We start from the raw sequence: 16,795 nt of genomic DNA on the forward strand, positions 1-16,795 counted from the left end.
ATCAATACAATGCAATTTTAGCACTAAAAAGAAATGAGTTATAAAGCCATGAAAAGATATGGAGGAAACTTAAATACATATTACTAAGTGAAAGAAGACTATGTGAAAAGGCTACTACATACCATATGATTCCAACTATATGACATTCTTAGATACAACACCAAATAATGACTGCTTAAAAAATGATACAGTAGACACCATCAAAATTAAGAATATGTGCTTTTACGCGGAGCGGCTGGGCCCGTGAGCCATGGCCGCTGAGCCTGCGCGTCCGGAGCCTGTGCTCTGCAACGGGAGAGGCCACAACAGTGAGAGGCACGCATACTGAAAAAAAAAAAAAAAAAAAAATATGTGCTTTTAGAAAGACACTGTTAAAAAAAAAAAAAGTATCTGATAAAAGACTCAAATCCAGGATATAAAAAACTATCAAAGCTCAAAAAAAAAGGAAACAAGCATCCCAATTAAAAAATGGGCCAGCTTTGAACAGACACTGCCATAGAAGATATATGGCTGGCAAATAAGCACATGAAAAGATAGTCACTAGGGAAATCCAAGTTAAAACCACACTGAGATACCACTGCACAGTTATTAGAATGGCTTTTCAAAAAAGCTTAATGGTTACAAATGCTGACATGGATGTGGAGCAACAAGAACTCATTCAATTGTGGTGGGAATAAAAAAATGGTACAGCCCCTTGGCAAAAACAGTTGACTGTTTCTTCCCACTTCTATGCATTTACCCAAGTGATTTGAAAACTTCTGTTTACACTAAAACCTGTATGTGTTTATAGCATCTTTAGCCATAATCACCAAAAACTGAAAACAACCAAAATGTCCAATGGGTGAATGAATTAAAAAACTGTGGTACATCCATACAATGGAACATTAGTCAGCAATTGAAAGGAATAAACTATTGATTCATCTAACAAAATGGATGAATCACATATGCATTTAAAAATTTGAAAGAGGGCAGCCTTAAAAGGCTACATATATTACTGCATTTATAATCACATTCTGAAAAAGGCCAAAACTACAGGTATGGAAAACAGATCAGTGATTGCTTGAAGGCTGAGGGAGGGGAGGGCAGTTGACTACTAAGTAGCTGTCCAGGGAAGTTTCAGGGTAATGGAACTGTTTCTCTGTGGTATTTTGGTGGTTGGTATATAAATGACTATGCATTTAACAAAACCCATATTTTATACTGTAAAAAGTGAATTTTACTGCATGCCAATTAAGAAATAGTTCAAGTAGGATGTCAGTATGAAATCCAGGCTGAAAACTAAATTCAATTATATTACAAATGCATAACTTCACTGAAGGGGTGGGAAAAAAAGGAACTTACCTAACTTTGGATAACACTGCTTTGACTAGACACTGTAAATGTAAAGAATTGTACAAAACAACATTGTATTATGGCTCATAAATTTTTTTTTTTACACAGGGGCACAGTTTAGTAATTCTGAAACTATATGTATACTAGGGTTAAATCAATATGCAAATAAATTATAGATAATGAGAGGCAGGTTACAAGAGTGAAGTGACATGTAGGCAAGGGGGAAAACTAGAAGGAACCCAAGTGGTACTAGAAGAAAGTCAGATGTCAGTATAAACTCACATTTATTTTAACACATGTAAAGCTAGAGAAATAAATCAAGATATATAAGTATACATGGGTTAACATACATCCATGTATTTGTGTACTAGCTCTGAGGCGGACTTAGAAGCAGCAACAGTAACAACGAAAACACCTACAGCCTAAATACCATTCTCCAGTAAAAGAAAACTGAGCTCTTTGAAGAAATGGCTTTTTCTATGGTGGGGGCAGGGAAAATACTAGATGAATCTGCAGCAAACTTGAAGTGTCAAAAAGTAATAAAGTGCTTATAAAAAAAAAAGTGCTGGGGCATGTTGAAAGAGCACAGAAGCCAACCTGTAAGACCTCTCAATGGCCAAATAAGGACTGATGCGATCATCAAAATAGATAATGACAGCATTGGATTCTAACCTGAAGAAATATCTGCAAGTCAATACCAGTTGAGCAGTAAAGGATTAACCTTGCCTAAAGAGATTTGGCCTTTGCCTCTAGCTCCTGGGAGGTAATTTATAACCTCTTCAGTGTCCTGCTTGATAAGAGTGTCTTTGTTTACCTGGAGGCATTGGGCCATGCCAGATAATCTATGCTAACAATGTGATTTATGGTTAGCGTGGGTGGGGAGGGGCTTGGGCCAGACAGTTATCAGCTCAGCCTTCAAAGGGGCTGGAAACTAAGGTCAACCACATGGGTGGTCAACTGCGTGTTTGTGACCCAGCCCCCAGTAAGATCTGGATCACTGAAATCGAGCAGGACCCTGTGGGACTCCTGAGCATGGAAGCCTTTCTGTTCCCCGTCTCTGGTTTGTAGGTAACAGGCTTCAGCCTCCACGACCTTCCCTGAGTTCTAAAAGGCAGGTTCAAAGGGTTGTTAATCGGGGAAGGGAGGGGATGTGGAGGCAAGGAAGGAGCAGTCAAGCCAGGCTTGGGGCAGGATCCTGGTTCTGCCTCAAGGGATACACATGATAATTATCTTTGAGCTCTTCTGCAGCACGAAACTCCCCAACCAATGGAAGATGTCAGCATCCTTCATTGCAGAGAAGCTGATCACCAGGAGACCACCTGAGGCCAGATTAAAGGGGGGCAGGCCCTGCACGCACCCTGATCCTTATCAGCAACCCCGCCCTTGAACCATGGCTATAAAACTCCTCACCAAATCCTCCCGGGTTGGGACACAGTTTTTGAGGGCACGAGCCTGCTGTGTCCCCCTTTGTCCAGCAAAGCAATAAAACTATTATCTTCTACTTCACCCCAAACTCTTGTCTCCAAGATTCAATTCGGCACCCGTGCACAGAGGCCGAGTTTTCGGCATTAACACCAAGGCTTGGACAAGTTTTCCTGGTTGACGATACTCCATGCATGTTGCCACACATCTTTGCTGGGAGAAGATAACCTGAGAATGGTTGGGGTCAGGACACGGATGGCTGAGAGGGATTCCCAAGGGGCAAAAGCAAACTTTGAAGGGGACAGATAGGTCCATTTTTTAAGTGTGATTATGTCACAGGTATATACATAGATAGAAACATGTAAACCTGTACAACTTAAATATGTACTTTGGGACTTCCCTGGTGGCGCAGTGGATAAGAATCTGCCTGCCAACGCAGGGGACACGATTCAATCCCTGGTCCGGAAAGGTCCCACATGCCACGGAGCAGCTAAGCCCATGAGCCACAACTACTGAAGCCCACGCGCCTAGAGCCCATGTTCCGCAACAAGAGAAGCCACCACAAGGAGAAGCCCACGCACAGCCATGAAGAGTAGCCCCTGCTCGCTGCAACTAAAGAAAGCCCGCACACAGCAACGAAGACCCAACGCAGCCAAAAATAAAATTAAACCTTTAAAAAGAAACAAATAAATAAATATGTACTTTATGTCAATTAGAGCTCGATAAAGCTGTTTTGAAAAAGGACATGGAAAGACGTTTTAATATACTAAATGAAATAAAATCAAGCCACAGAAAAACAAGTACAGCATAATCCCCTTTATGTTAAAACAAACCACTGGTTTATGTTTATAAACACGTAGGAAGGTGTCTAGAATATCATGCAGCTAACAGAGGCTACTATAGGAGAGAATGCCCAGGTGGGTCAGAGGTAGGGGTAAAAGAGTGAGTATGCTACAATAACAAACAACTCCAAAATCTCAGCAACCTGAAATAACAATTAATCTTTCTTACTCATGTTATGTGTCCCATGGAGGTCAGCAGGACACCCTATTCTTCACTGAAATGGCAGAAAGGCCTATATTTAGCAGTACCTAAGCAACCTGCTTAAAGCTAGATAAAATTTACACTTGTGATTTTTCTCTTTATTTACACATATACCTCAACACTTTTTCTTAAAGATTTTCTAAAATGAGCACACATTACTACCATAAGGAAAAAAACAATTACGTCGATCAAAAGGTCTATGTCTGAAAAATGAAAGTGACCAAACACACAGAAGTAGAGTGCTATTTTGACCTTGATTAATGTTTCAAAATTGAAGTCTAAGTGAGTTAATTGAAATCAAGGCAAAAGAAAGCGAAATGTGAAATGCTACTCCTTTAGGACCTTGGTTCTTAATATTGATGCCATTTCCGATGTTTTTCTATAAATAATAGATCACAAAACGGATGTGTGGCACAGAGTTGCATTTAAAAGTGCATTCTCCAATTTTTGACAATGCCCCCCCCCAAAAAAAAAATTTAGTGGAGACTAAGGGCAAGACAGAAAAAAACACAGATGAAGTAACACAAGGGAACTGATTACACAGACACACAGCCATCATCATCATCATGCAACTAGGTTGCATATAAAAAACAATTACATATTTTAAAATGTACCATCATAACAAAATGCAACTGTAAATAACAGCTTGTTCAATAACTACTTCCACATTCATGTCCATAACAGTAGTGTTTTTGTAAATCTAATTACCACTAATTATTTTCAACAAATGATCCTGTCAAACAAATGTTTTCTCTGGCATGTTTATAATGGTAAAAATAGCAACAATAATAATCATGCCATGTATATAAAAGCCTAATATATGCCAGCCACTGTGCTAAACAAGTTACAAGACTGCTAATCCTTAAAACTACCTTGAAAGCAAGATATCTTACATAGATATTTCTCAGACATAAGGAATTGATGCTCAGATATAAAGAAACTTGTTCCAGCTCACATCCATAGGAAAAAGGTAATGCTTTTTTTCACTACAGTATGTGACCTTCTCATTTTCACAATTTACTCTCCGTGAGTGCCTTCCATCCCTTATCTCTCGAATTAATCAAACAGCTATTTTCCCCCAGGCGCTATCCTAGGTTCTGGGAATCCAGAGAGAAATACAATAGATAGGCTTTGCCCTTGGGGAACTGTTTAGTACGGGCAGCCTAGGAAGCCATTCTATCACCAGAGCTGTGGACAGGGCACTGAGAGTGGCAGAGGCACCTACCCCAGAGCAGAAGCAGAGGCAGAAGGAAGGCAGTAGGCAACAGCCAGTCTTCCGAGAAGCACTTGGCTTGACTGAGCCTGATAATTAGGAATTAGGCAAGGGAGAAGGCATTCCAGGTACAGGAATTACATGACTACAGGGGAGAAGAAACCTTACAGGAGGTGCATCTATTTCAGTATGGCCAGATAAGAACGTGACTGAATCCAAGACACACAGCTGCCTCAGCCACCTAACTTCACGTTGCTAAACCGACCCTGCTCCCCTGCCCCGCCCCACACTTAGCCTCTATTCCACAGTCCCCTTCCCAGGCATTGCCGCGTATTCTCATTGACAGCTCTGAGCAACCATAATCTTGTAACCCATTTGACAAGCTCTTTCATGGCAGCAGAACTTCCACTATCTCTCAGGAAGCATGAACGCCAGGCATACTTAAGCCAGTTATCACCCTTGCCTTTAACCTGGGTCATGACGGTTCCTTCCAGACACATGGAAACCTTTCCAGTCTCCAGAAACCTGAGGTTTCTCACAAGTGCTACTCACTCTGTCCCAGGCATATCCTGACTAGAGGACCCCGTGTCCTGGAAGTACTTGGAGTGCTAACCCTCTGGCAAGGTGTGAACTGTTGAAAGCTCCTTGATCCTGCTAGTCTCAATCACCACCTGAGACATCCCCTTCCCCAGGCCTGTTGAGCACCATGGAGAAAAAGCATACAAGGGTGTGTAGACTGGTGCCACTGGATAGTCATGATTGCTAACTTCAGCTGGGCCTGCCGCAAGGCTCAGCAAAATATCATGAAAAGGAAAAACAGACTCAACATTTTAATAAGGTTTTTGGAAGTAAAGAAAAACTTGACTGTGGGCTTACTGTGTTTACTAGGTTTTGCTGGGTTCCAGAACAGATTCAGAAGGGAGCAATACCTAGGCACATCCTGAGAAGTTACAGAATTTCAAGGACAAGGAATCCTCAGGAATCCAGGGGAAATTACCTGAGACAAAAGCCACGGCGGTCTCGCACTTCAGCACAGCAGCGGTGATTTGCCAGAAGACAGGCGAGTAGCACAGTGTGGTTCTCTAGGTTTCCTGTGCATTAGAAACTTCTGGAAACACAGATTGAGGATCCTCACTCTGCATGCAATCTGATTTAGCAGGTCCTGGGTGAAATACCGCTTATTCTCACGTTGGGAGTTCTTGACTTCCACTTTAATGCTGATCAACTGAGATTTAAGAAAATGTGATGCAAGAATAATATACTCTATCAAGTATTCATTTTTGTGTAGGACAGCACAGCAAGAGCCTCAAATGCACAAGGATTCAAGGAAGACAGAACTCATTAGGACTACATGAAGATGAAATCCAACTAAATCTAACAACTAAAAACTGGGTCCAAATAAACTCAGGAACAAAGAAGCCTCGGTCTCAAAGTGAGTACTGAACTTACTGCAGTATGAAACAATGTAAACAGATGTGTATACAGAAGACAATACAAATCACATACATCTCAACATAAAGGTAGAGGAGCTTCTGCTCCTCGCATCATCCTAGCACCCTCCATCAGCACCACTACCAGAGAACAATGGTTATACTTTTCCTCATGCCTAACTATGAGCTGGGCATGGTGCTCAAAACTACATGCAGCGTCTCGTTTAGTCCTTACAACCCCAAGACAGGTGACTTGTCATTTTCCAGTTTACAGGTAAGGACATAGGCAGAGAGGGTATCTTGCCCATGGTCTCCCAGTTGATTGGTCAGAGCCTGAGATGTTGGGATATTATTAAGTTTAGCAGGATTACTGTGTTTATTGAGAACCCTTTAATACAATACCCTAAAATTTTACCACTCCATGTCTTATCAGTAAACTGTGTTTTAGAGTCCCTTTGGGGACCTCTACCCCTATCATGAACAGCAACTGTTATGGTGTCCCAACATATGTTGATAGTCTCAAGGACTTTAGGATAGGCATGGGGAGGGCGAAAGCGGTACAAGGTCCTCTAGTTTGACTTTGGACCCTACAGTAATTCTCAAACCTTCATGTGCATGCAATTTACTTGGGTGTGTGTGTGTGGGGGGAACCTTGTTACATTGCAGCTTCAGATTCATTAGGTCCTGGGTGGGACTTGGGACGACTTCTAACAAGTTTCCAGGTGAGGCCTATGGGCTACAGTCTTGAGTAGCAAAACCCTAAACCACAAACCTCAAAGCAGCCTCCCTCTAGAGCTGAATGGGTTGATACAAGTATAGCTCCTGTAGCTATTAAAAAAGAGGTACTTTGACTCATATACTGTTTATGTGTAACTGCCTTCGGAAACCTGGTAGGGGTGAGGTTTGAGACACAGATTGGCACACATTTCCAACATTTATGAGTTCCTGACTGTAACAGCAGTAACAGCAAAAATATGCCTATCACCTTTAACAAGTGAAAATCATAACAGAGCTCTTGAGGTGAGAAGAGATGAAGTGCCTAATTTCTCTGGCTTTCCAGGTAAGGAATCAATGGGCACTGTTTTAAGTAATAAATGGAGGTAAATACATACTATTTAAAATTTTAATAGCAGCATTAGAAGACTGACATAAAACAAGTAACTACATGTGCAACGTGGGTCAACAGAGAGGGCCGTACTGGGACATACATAGCCAGATGAGCTCACCTAGTCTAAGGGGCCAACAACCCAAACTGTTAGAAACCCCTTGCCATTTAGAAACAGTACCTCAAACTAAGCTGAACCTTTTAAAATTTCCAGTGTTTAGCAGTTTTTGACTTAGAAAAACAGCTTCAACCTAATTCCCTATTACAGCATTCAATTACGATATTTCACAAAGGCCGAGCCTACCTTTTCCTGCTCACCATTGTACTACTATTGTAGTGGGAAAGGCACTTCCTGGGACATACTAGATTTTCAACAAATGAATATGTGCTGAAAAAGTAACAAAAGACCCAAGACTCGAGAAGGTAAAATGTACAACGACAGAATTTTTTTTAAGTCCTATAATAAAGACATGTCTGCTATTCTAGCACGTGGACTAGGAACTTGGCTCCCAGCATTATTAGTATATGTCACTAAATATTCTGGTAGTTCTGTAACTTCGTAACTGGATTTAACCTATGTATCTTGCTCCGTGGCATAAATATTCTTCCATGTTTAAACAAAATCTTACACATATCTCGAACATTTAATGACTAGTAACATAGGCTTAAAACCTTAGTGGTTTTCTGCTAACTCCTGCCACATGATTGTCCTTTATTGGTCTAAATTATTTTCTCTCTTGTTCCCGTATGTACATTGAGTAAATATCCAGAGCATTTTCCCCAAGAAATCTCCCTTCCACAAATTCCCAGGTGACTCTTTTCAAAATAACATATTCAGTTAACGCCAGAAAATGGGTGGGTAGCAAGTTTCATAGATTCTTTGAAAATGCCTATTAACCAGGAGTGTACATCAGAATCAACTGTTGAGTTTGCCCTACTGATCTGTTTACTGGACCACTGTTTATAATAGGAAACAGTGAAAACGTAAATAAACATTATAGGGGGCTAATTAAATTACGGTATACAATACAACCATTAAAAATCAAAATAAAGGTAGCATATAGTATGCTTTATACAAGCAGGCATGATTCTCTAAGGGCTTTATATACGTTAACCATTTTAATCCTCATAACCAATCTATGAGGTAGGTACTATTGCTAGTCCCATTTTACACACGGGAAAGCCAGGGCAGTAACTCCTTAGGTCAAACAATTTAAGAGTGGAGCTGGGATTCAACGCAGACAGTCAGGTAGAACTCATGCCCTAAATCTCTATGGTAGACTCCACATCTACAGTAGAGGGGCATATATACACTGATGGCACAAAAGGCCCTGACCGGTTCAGCGAAAAAGCTAGTTTCTCAAATCTGTGACTATTACAACCCTGTTTTGTTCTTTACGCATGTATTAAAAATGTCTGGAAGGACACGTAGCAAAGTGGTAACTGTGAACTGGTTGGATATTTGCAAGTGGGAATTTTTCAATTTCTTTATGAGCGTGTACTTACGAATATCATCTATGGCAAACAAACATTAAAAAAAGGCACACATACCTAGCGCTATCATATTAGCGAGTAGGTTAAGGTAGGGCCAGGCATGTTACTTTAAAAAGGGTTTTAAGGGACTCTAAGTCAACATTGTTTTTAAAAAAGTAAAATTTACTTACCTCTAATTTAGTCTTGATTATAGTAAGACTTCATTTATTTCAACACACTTGTCCAACTTCAAACTTGTTTATTTCAACCATTTCACAGGAGACATTTAAAAACATACCACACAGCTATAGTTTTATGTCATATTAAACTCAGCTTGAGTTATCTGACGACTCTGGGCCTTCAGTATGATACTACCCACACCAGACGTGTAGGTCGCCATTCCTTGTCCTGAGGTATTCTGTTCCTCAGGTACCCGAGTTGGAAAATCAGATAATTCACCTGGTCAAGTAGTGTATATAAATTAAGTCAGTAAAAGCTTATGTGGAGAAGGACCTGACAATATGCAGAGTTTTCAAAATCCCCTAAATTTGAATGTGTGCAATTCTGGAAGCTGATGTTTTCAAATGTCTGATCTCAGTCACTGAGTTCAGTGTGACCGGATTTTTAATGTAAGAAGAGTTGACTACTTGAGGTATCCATGCAGTGTTTAAATCCCTCCACAGCAGTCCAGGAGCCCTCCGACCTATGATTTTGGTATTTCTGGTAGTGCAGTAACTCTTAAAGCAGCCCATTCTGACACTCAATTGTATAACTTATTAAGATGGCTTGTTTTTTAATAGAATTGTGGTATATTTTTCTGTGTAGATTATACCCCACTGGTCCTAGTTCTTGAAGTGTGAATTGTTTGCACAGCTGATCATACAAACCCAACAACCAAGAAACGTTAATAATTGTCTTCTTACTTTACTAAACACTTTGTGTTTAATATATTTTAAATTATAAAGAAATTACAAGGAACTCCTAAAAAAATTTAATACAAAAATATTACAAGTTAGGACAAGTAAGCATTGAGATATATGACATTTGAAGAGAAGAAACATGCAGAAAAAGTAGCATAGGGTTAACATTTCATTGTTGACAGAGCTTTGGTACAGCAGAGAAAAGCACCGTAAAACTACTGTCCATAGTGTCTTTTCCTCCACTGCATTTGCAAGCGTATATACTAGGGAAACAGTAAACTTTAATTTGACCTGCTATGTATTATAATAGGTAAGAAATCTGATCTACTGTAAAGTGTAAGAACTAGGAAATTTCAAATAACCCCTTCTGCACTTGTTTTACCTCAAACTTACACAGATTATAATCCTTAGTTGTCCAACATTTTTGGAAAAAGTGTAAAATGCAGAATAGTATTAACAATCTATGCCATGCAATAAAAGTTAACCCTTTGAAAATGAAAGGCTGTCAGAAAGTTCTAGTAACTGCAGTAGCTTATCATTTAATAAAACATGACAAGGCTATATGCCCATAAATAGTTTATACTTAAGGTAATGGAAGGGAAATGTAGAAGACCTGGAGAATACAAGTTTTTTAAAAAACAAAAGAAAATTAAAAAATATGCTCAATGATTCTTTAGAAAAGTCTCTAGGTAACTCTAAAGGAGTTGGGATTAATTAAAACTGGAAGGTGCCTAGTATCTTTCCTCACAGCTTATAAGGTTTGTTAGCAACATAAGCCACTAGCTAAGGAAAAAAATTATTAAATGATAATAGGTTTCTATGAAGAAGAAAGGGCATTAAGGATGTTGAGCACACCCTGTCCTAAAAACCTTCAACAACATGTACACATTGTTTTGTGCTCAAATGGACTCTAAGCAAATGAATCTGTCTCTGTTGATGTGAAACAATGTCTTCTAAGTACAACACTGATTTTTTAAAATAATTCAAAAGTTAATTGTTATTCCTTAGCTGATTAAATGCTCTATTAGTCTTTAATAAAAATAGTAAGTAATCCCTTCATTTAAAAAATCTTATCTCCTACGAGAAGTAATAAAATAGTAAAATTTGTAATTTTATCTATGGGCTTACTTTAAAGTGTCTATCTTGTAAAACAATATATTTATGAAATACAGTGGTTTGGGTTCTGATGGCAGTTGTTACAACTGGTAACCAGTATGGGAGAATAGACATGCTATATGTTATGAAGGCTAAGTCAGAGCAAAAAAGTTTATTCTACAAAAGAACACTGGAGGAGTAATTGCAATAAAATGTAAACAAGAAATTGTAAACAAGAAATAGCATCCCTCTCCCTTTACTTGACTAGTAAATAGTCTATACAAACTACATAGATATCAAAGGTTTTATATATGTACACAGCCAACATAATATCAAAATATATTTTATTCTGGACCTCTTTCAGATCTGATTCAAATTACAGTTGTCAAAGCAATACAATGCAAAGGGAAACTGCAACAACAACAACAACAAAAAATGTGCCTAGAAAGGAGAAAAGGGTCATTGGGGACAAATCATTGTGATGTGGAACCAAAATACATCATAAGTGTAATTAACATGGTCCAGGACAGCATAGAACATCTATATCAGTCTTCCTTACACAATAATCATGAAAACTGAACAATAAAGTTCTTTAACATGTACAAAAAACTGTCATGGGCTGGTTTACACTTGTACAACAGTTTTAAAGTTAACTGGATAACTAAAGAAATGATGCAGACATTTTAATCCAGTGCTATAAGTAGGCTCACAGAATTAGACCCAAAGGATTTGTAAAAATCAAAATTAGAATATTATAGCTACAATGTCAAAGTCAGGAAAGAAGAAAATTACTTCTGTATTTAGGGATTACAGAGCTACAGAATGCAGTCTGTCTGTTTTTGTTTTTAATGAGATGGAAAAGTACATTAGACTAGATACAACATGCAGAATGTTTTCTTGAACTTATCCAGAAACTCCAAAGAAAACATCATGAAACAGCTTACTAGAAAAAAAAATATGCCCTAGTTATTCACCCTGCTTCAACACTGTCAACGTAAAGGTGGAAATAAAGAATGCTATTAATACTTCAGAACTACTGATATAAGACATCAAATTTCTAAATCAGTGTATTAAAAAAGTGAACACTTTTTCTTTTTTTTTTTGCTCTCTTCTACATTTAGTTAGAATCACGTTTTGTTTTTTTTTTTTTTTAAAAAAAGCTGATATTGAATGTGACACGTCAGAGCTATTACAGGAAGGAGTAGTTCAAAACTTCCCTAACTCCCCTTCCGTCCCTGCTGATTCAGAAGAAAACAAACAAACAAACAAACAAAAAACCAACCAGGGTCTCTTGTAGATTTGCTGCTATTCCCCAAAATGTTGGCATTTGCTGCCATGCCACAATGTTGGTCCACTGAAATAGGATTTCTGTGGAAACTGTCAACAGTAATTCACCAAATGCAAGTACCGTCCTTAGCATGTGAGAATAAATGCGGGTTCTATAGAAATGTACAATGTGCTTAAGAAAATGAAAACTGTTTGAAAAGAGTAAATAGCACTGCATTTGAGATTTATTTTTTCTACTTATCTAGTAAAACAACATTTTTGCTGACATAAGAATGGTCATTTGTGATTCCTTTAAACAGCAAAAATGCATACTCCTCTTCAGGCCTCTACTCAATAATAGTTTACATTACTCTTAACAAAATCATTCTACATAAACAGATAGCTCCTTAAAAATAGTACTCTCTCATTAAATCTAATTTGACAGAAATAAGTTTAAGGAAAAAAGGAGTGCTTTATAAGTTAAGTGAAAAAGTACAAATCTTTGGCCTTTCTCTTGACATTTTTATATGTCAAAAAGCAAAAAACCTTCATGTAATTCAATCTAATGATTACTTTTTGCACCATAATTTGTTTTTTACACCACAAAAGGAGGCACTTTCAGTATCTGTAAAAGGTGTTTAATCCTAAAACATACTTACCTAGAGAATAACTAATTAAAACAGAAGTCAATATACTCTAAGACCTATTAGGAAATTAAAAGTTAACCACTTCTAAAAGTCACTTGAAAGTCAATGATGGTACCTGATCAATGACAGGAAATTGGGAATGGAACAAATATAAGAACTTAGAGGATTTCCTACATGGAGAAGAAAAAAGATATTCCTTTACGATGTTTAAGAGTGACAGCTGCTCTTTCCTTATTCTATTTTAATCAATGAGTATTCTATTCATTCAAGTTTTCCTTTCTATTTTTCCTTATAAGTTTCTTACAGTAGCCTATACAACAATGATATATAATGAATACCACAGAAAATCTACTGGAATCAGTAGATCTTCAGATAAGTTCTTAGAGAGAAAAAAAAAAAACGAAGGAAAAATAAGCAAGAACCTCAAAAATAGAACTTTACAGGCTGTGAAACTTGGTCTCTTATAATCATGTTACTGCTCAAATTAGAGGCAATCTTATTTATGTCTACTGGAGCAGCATCGTGGCACATCAGCAGGCAATGATGATGGTGAGAACAGCAGCAAAAAGAAATAACTGTATGCTCACAAAGAACCCAAGCCTACAAAATGGATACCTTTCTGATAGTTTATACTTAAAAGACCCAAGACTTCAGGATAATAAAGCTCTGTATTTATAATCTTTTATATGTCCTATTGTGGCTATTATGCTTAAGTAAAATAGCTAGAGATAAAAACAACAACAACAACAACAAAAAACCCCCCCCCCAAAAACAGAGAAGATGACAACACCATAAACATGTAGCTGTCTATTTTGGCAGCTATACTGCAGAACTTCATGACTATCTTTTAATCAGCTGGGGAAAAAAAGTCAATAACTGTATGTAAATGAATAAACTGTCCATATCAAAATACAAAAAGTACTATTAATAATCACCTCTGACTTTCAGATTTAAATTCAGTGCAATTGACAAATGCATCGCTAAAGGAAAATGCAGCTTAAACATACTCAAAACATTTGTGTCTATTCCTGGGAGCACATTTAAAAATTATTGCACAGATTTTTAAAATTTTATTTACTTTTTTAAAACAACAACAGAGGTCAACCACAGATGTGGACCTCCAGCAATAAAAGCAGGATTTCAAGTGCCAGATACTCAGCGTATTAGGTTTCCTACGTAAGTCACAGGGTAATAGTTCTAAATATCTATAATGTGATCGAAAACCCTAAAAACAGCTGGCACAAAACCATCATGAATGACTGCCTCTCTGGATGTAAATTTTAAAAAATATTATTACAGTATCATAGTCCCCACTAACAACAACTGGGGTACACATAGCAATGTATTGTGAAATTAAGTGTATTTATTCTCTTTACCAATAGCAAATGCTATCCTACCTTAGTAAAACCAAGACTTGCTTCAATCAATGCTGTTTTGTAAAAACAGCAAAATAACAAATGCTGAAAATCAAAGCTGCATTACTTGCGTTAAATCAGTTTCTACCTAAACTTAAAACATAGGTTAAAATTTTAGCAGTAAAAGCTTCAAAATAATTAGTGACAGTGTTATAAATTTGCCAAGCTTGATAATAAATGATATTCCTTAATTAAAATCTTTGAGACATAAATTTGACAACTATTCTCTTCAAAATCGACACTTCTGGATTATTACATTAATCATGACAAACCCTGTTAATCACACATATAAACATAGCCCCATGCTATCATTTGTAGATTCTGTATATTTTAGCTTTTAGTTGCATGAGCACAGGAGGTTTTTGATCTGATACCTATACCTTTAAGAAAATACGTGATATTATAAACAGAGTAAAAGACATGATATAGTAGTGATTACTGAAAAAACGAAACATAGCAGCTTAAATCTATCTATTATTTGAAAAAATGTAGTCACAAGTACCACAAATGCAGAATTAGAGCAGCAGGGAGGTTAGTGCAATTATACCTTTTTAAAAATTTTTGAATCACCGCTATGTGAAGACACCTTGAAGCAAGTCTTTTGTTTTAAAGATTGTTTCTAAACTAAGGTAGCAAACATTTTGCCATGTAATGGCAGTGTTATATGTTGTTATCTTGCTTTGTAAAAAGAAAAATAACATGAGAGATTTTTAATACTGGAGTTTGGTTACATTACATATTTAAGCTTCTACACAGAATGATGGTCACTTTGAGAAGCTAATCCTTATCCAGAAACATTTTAATCTCTTAAAAAACAAAGCAAAAGAAACAAATAAACAAACAACAAAAAAAACTCAAACCTACTTTGCTCCTTTTCACAATAGTGCACATTTTAACCATAATTTAGTTATGGCTACAAGACATCAGAAGATTTTTTTTTATGCATCTTCTCTATGGTATTAAAAAATTTTTTGTGCCCTTCTAGTCTTTAATTGGCAGAAATATGTCCCAAAAAAGAAACTATTGCATTTAAGCCACATCACCAAAAAACAAAACAAAAAAACCAGAGGGGGAAAAAAAAAAACCACACAACAAAAAAACAAAGCAAAAGCAAAAACAGAGCATAATACCCTTTTACTGATGTGTCTTACAGATTGACATGACCAAAGTCATATAGTTCCATTTAATTTCCAATTCCCCCTTCTACAACATGCACCAATCGAATATATGCTCTGGGAGCCATAAATGTACCAAACATCTATCTCTTCAAAAGAATGCATTAAAATATTTTTAAGAATTTTTTGTTTAAAAGGTGAAAAAAATATAAACAAGAAACTGATTCACTCCCTTACTTCATGCATCCATAAACTAAACCAAAAACAAAGTTTAAAAGCAAGAACAAACTACTGCTGCAAGTTTTTGTAAGTCCGTTTTCTCTGTACATACAAACTGCTAAACTACTGAAGGGAAAAAAGAATATAATCCATGGTGTCTGCTGATTCAAAGGGGAGAAACAAGGCTGTCATTAGTATCCAAAAACTCGTACATGTATGGGCTGCTTTTATAACGCTTATTTTTTTCTCTCTTCTGTTTTTCATATCCAAAACTTCTAAATGCTATTTTAGGGGCACAGCAGATTAGATTCCAGCACTTGGTGAACAGAATTCACAAGCTGTGACAAAATTCTGTCATCTTCAGGGTGCAATTTTGTTTATATACACTGTATGTATATATTTCTCTTAGATTTGGCTGTAGTGGACTGGCCATGGTTCAAGTGGGACTATAGCAGTACTTGGGTCGGGGACAGTCATTTTGGCTATATACACATTCATAGTCGGTCCATGGCTTCCAACTAGTAGCGCTATTTCCGTAGGTCTAATACACAAACCTGTAAGAAATTAAAATAATCAACCAGTGTGTAAAGAATTTCATTGTACATTTTTATACAGTTTGGAATCTATTTCTTAGTTTCAAGTTCACGAAACTGGTAAAACAAAAGTAATCATAGCAATGGGCACCAACAGAAATCAGATAAATTGTCTGAAAGCAGACGGAGTTAACAACCATGGGTTAATACTACAGAGGAAGAACCATGGCTAACATGCTGAAGATTTACTCTCTGTTAATTAAAAAGTAGAAAAAATATACTCAAAATAGACCATTTTCTATCTCTTGGATCTTAATGAAAGATACTACAGATTACATTAAGCTATTGCTTCAGCAAACAGCTAATAGCTATCCCCTTTCCATCTTCCCTTGGCTTTCAGAACTTTAGAAGCCATAACTAGTATTTCTGTGAATGCATGGCCAACCTCATCCTGAAAGTCTCTTGGTATCACACATTCCTCAATGCAGACCCAACTGCCTCTATTTCCCCTTCCCTGGGCCACCAACACTCTTCTGCAAGGAAGAGAAGGCAAAAATAGGCATTAA

The 16,795-nt window shown here is 37.2% G+C and overlaps 1 protein-coding gene across 1 annotated transcript in view; it reads right to left on the reverse strand.

The window, feature by feature from the left end:
- Positions 1-11,361: 11,361 nt before the first annotated feature.
- The window catches only part of TBL1XR1 (TBL1X/Y related 1), a 188,174-nt gene continuing 182,740 nt past the window's right edge, over positions 11,362-16,795 (reverse strand). The window contains exon 16 of the mRNA XM_007454969.1: positions 11,362-16,250. Within this exon, the coding sequence (XP_007455031.1) occupies positions 16,224-16,250 (27 nt within the window). The 3' untranslated portion in view covers positions 11,362-16,223. The remainder of the gene's footprint in view (positions 16,251-16,795) is intronic.

Source organism: Lipotes vexillifer, unplaced genomic scaffold (assembly GCF_000442215.2).
Source record: "Lipotes vexillifer unplaced genomic scaffold, Lipotes_vexillifer_v1.1 scaffold487, whole genome shotgun sequence".
Classification (NCBI taxonomy): domain Eukaryota; kingdom Metazoa; phylum Chordata; class Mammalia; order Artiodactyla; family Lipotidae; genus Lipotes; species Lipotes vexillifer.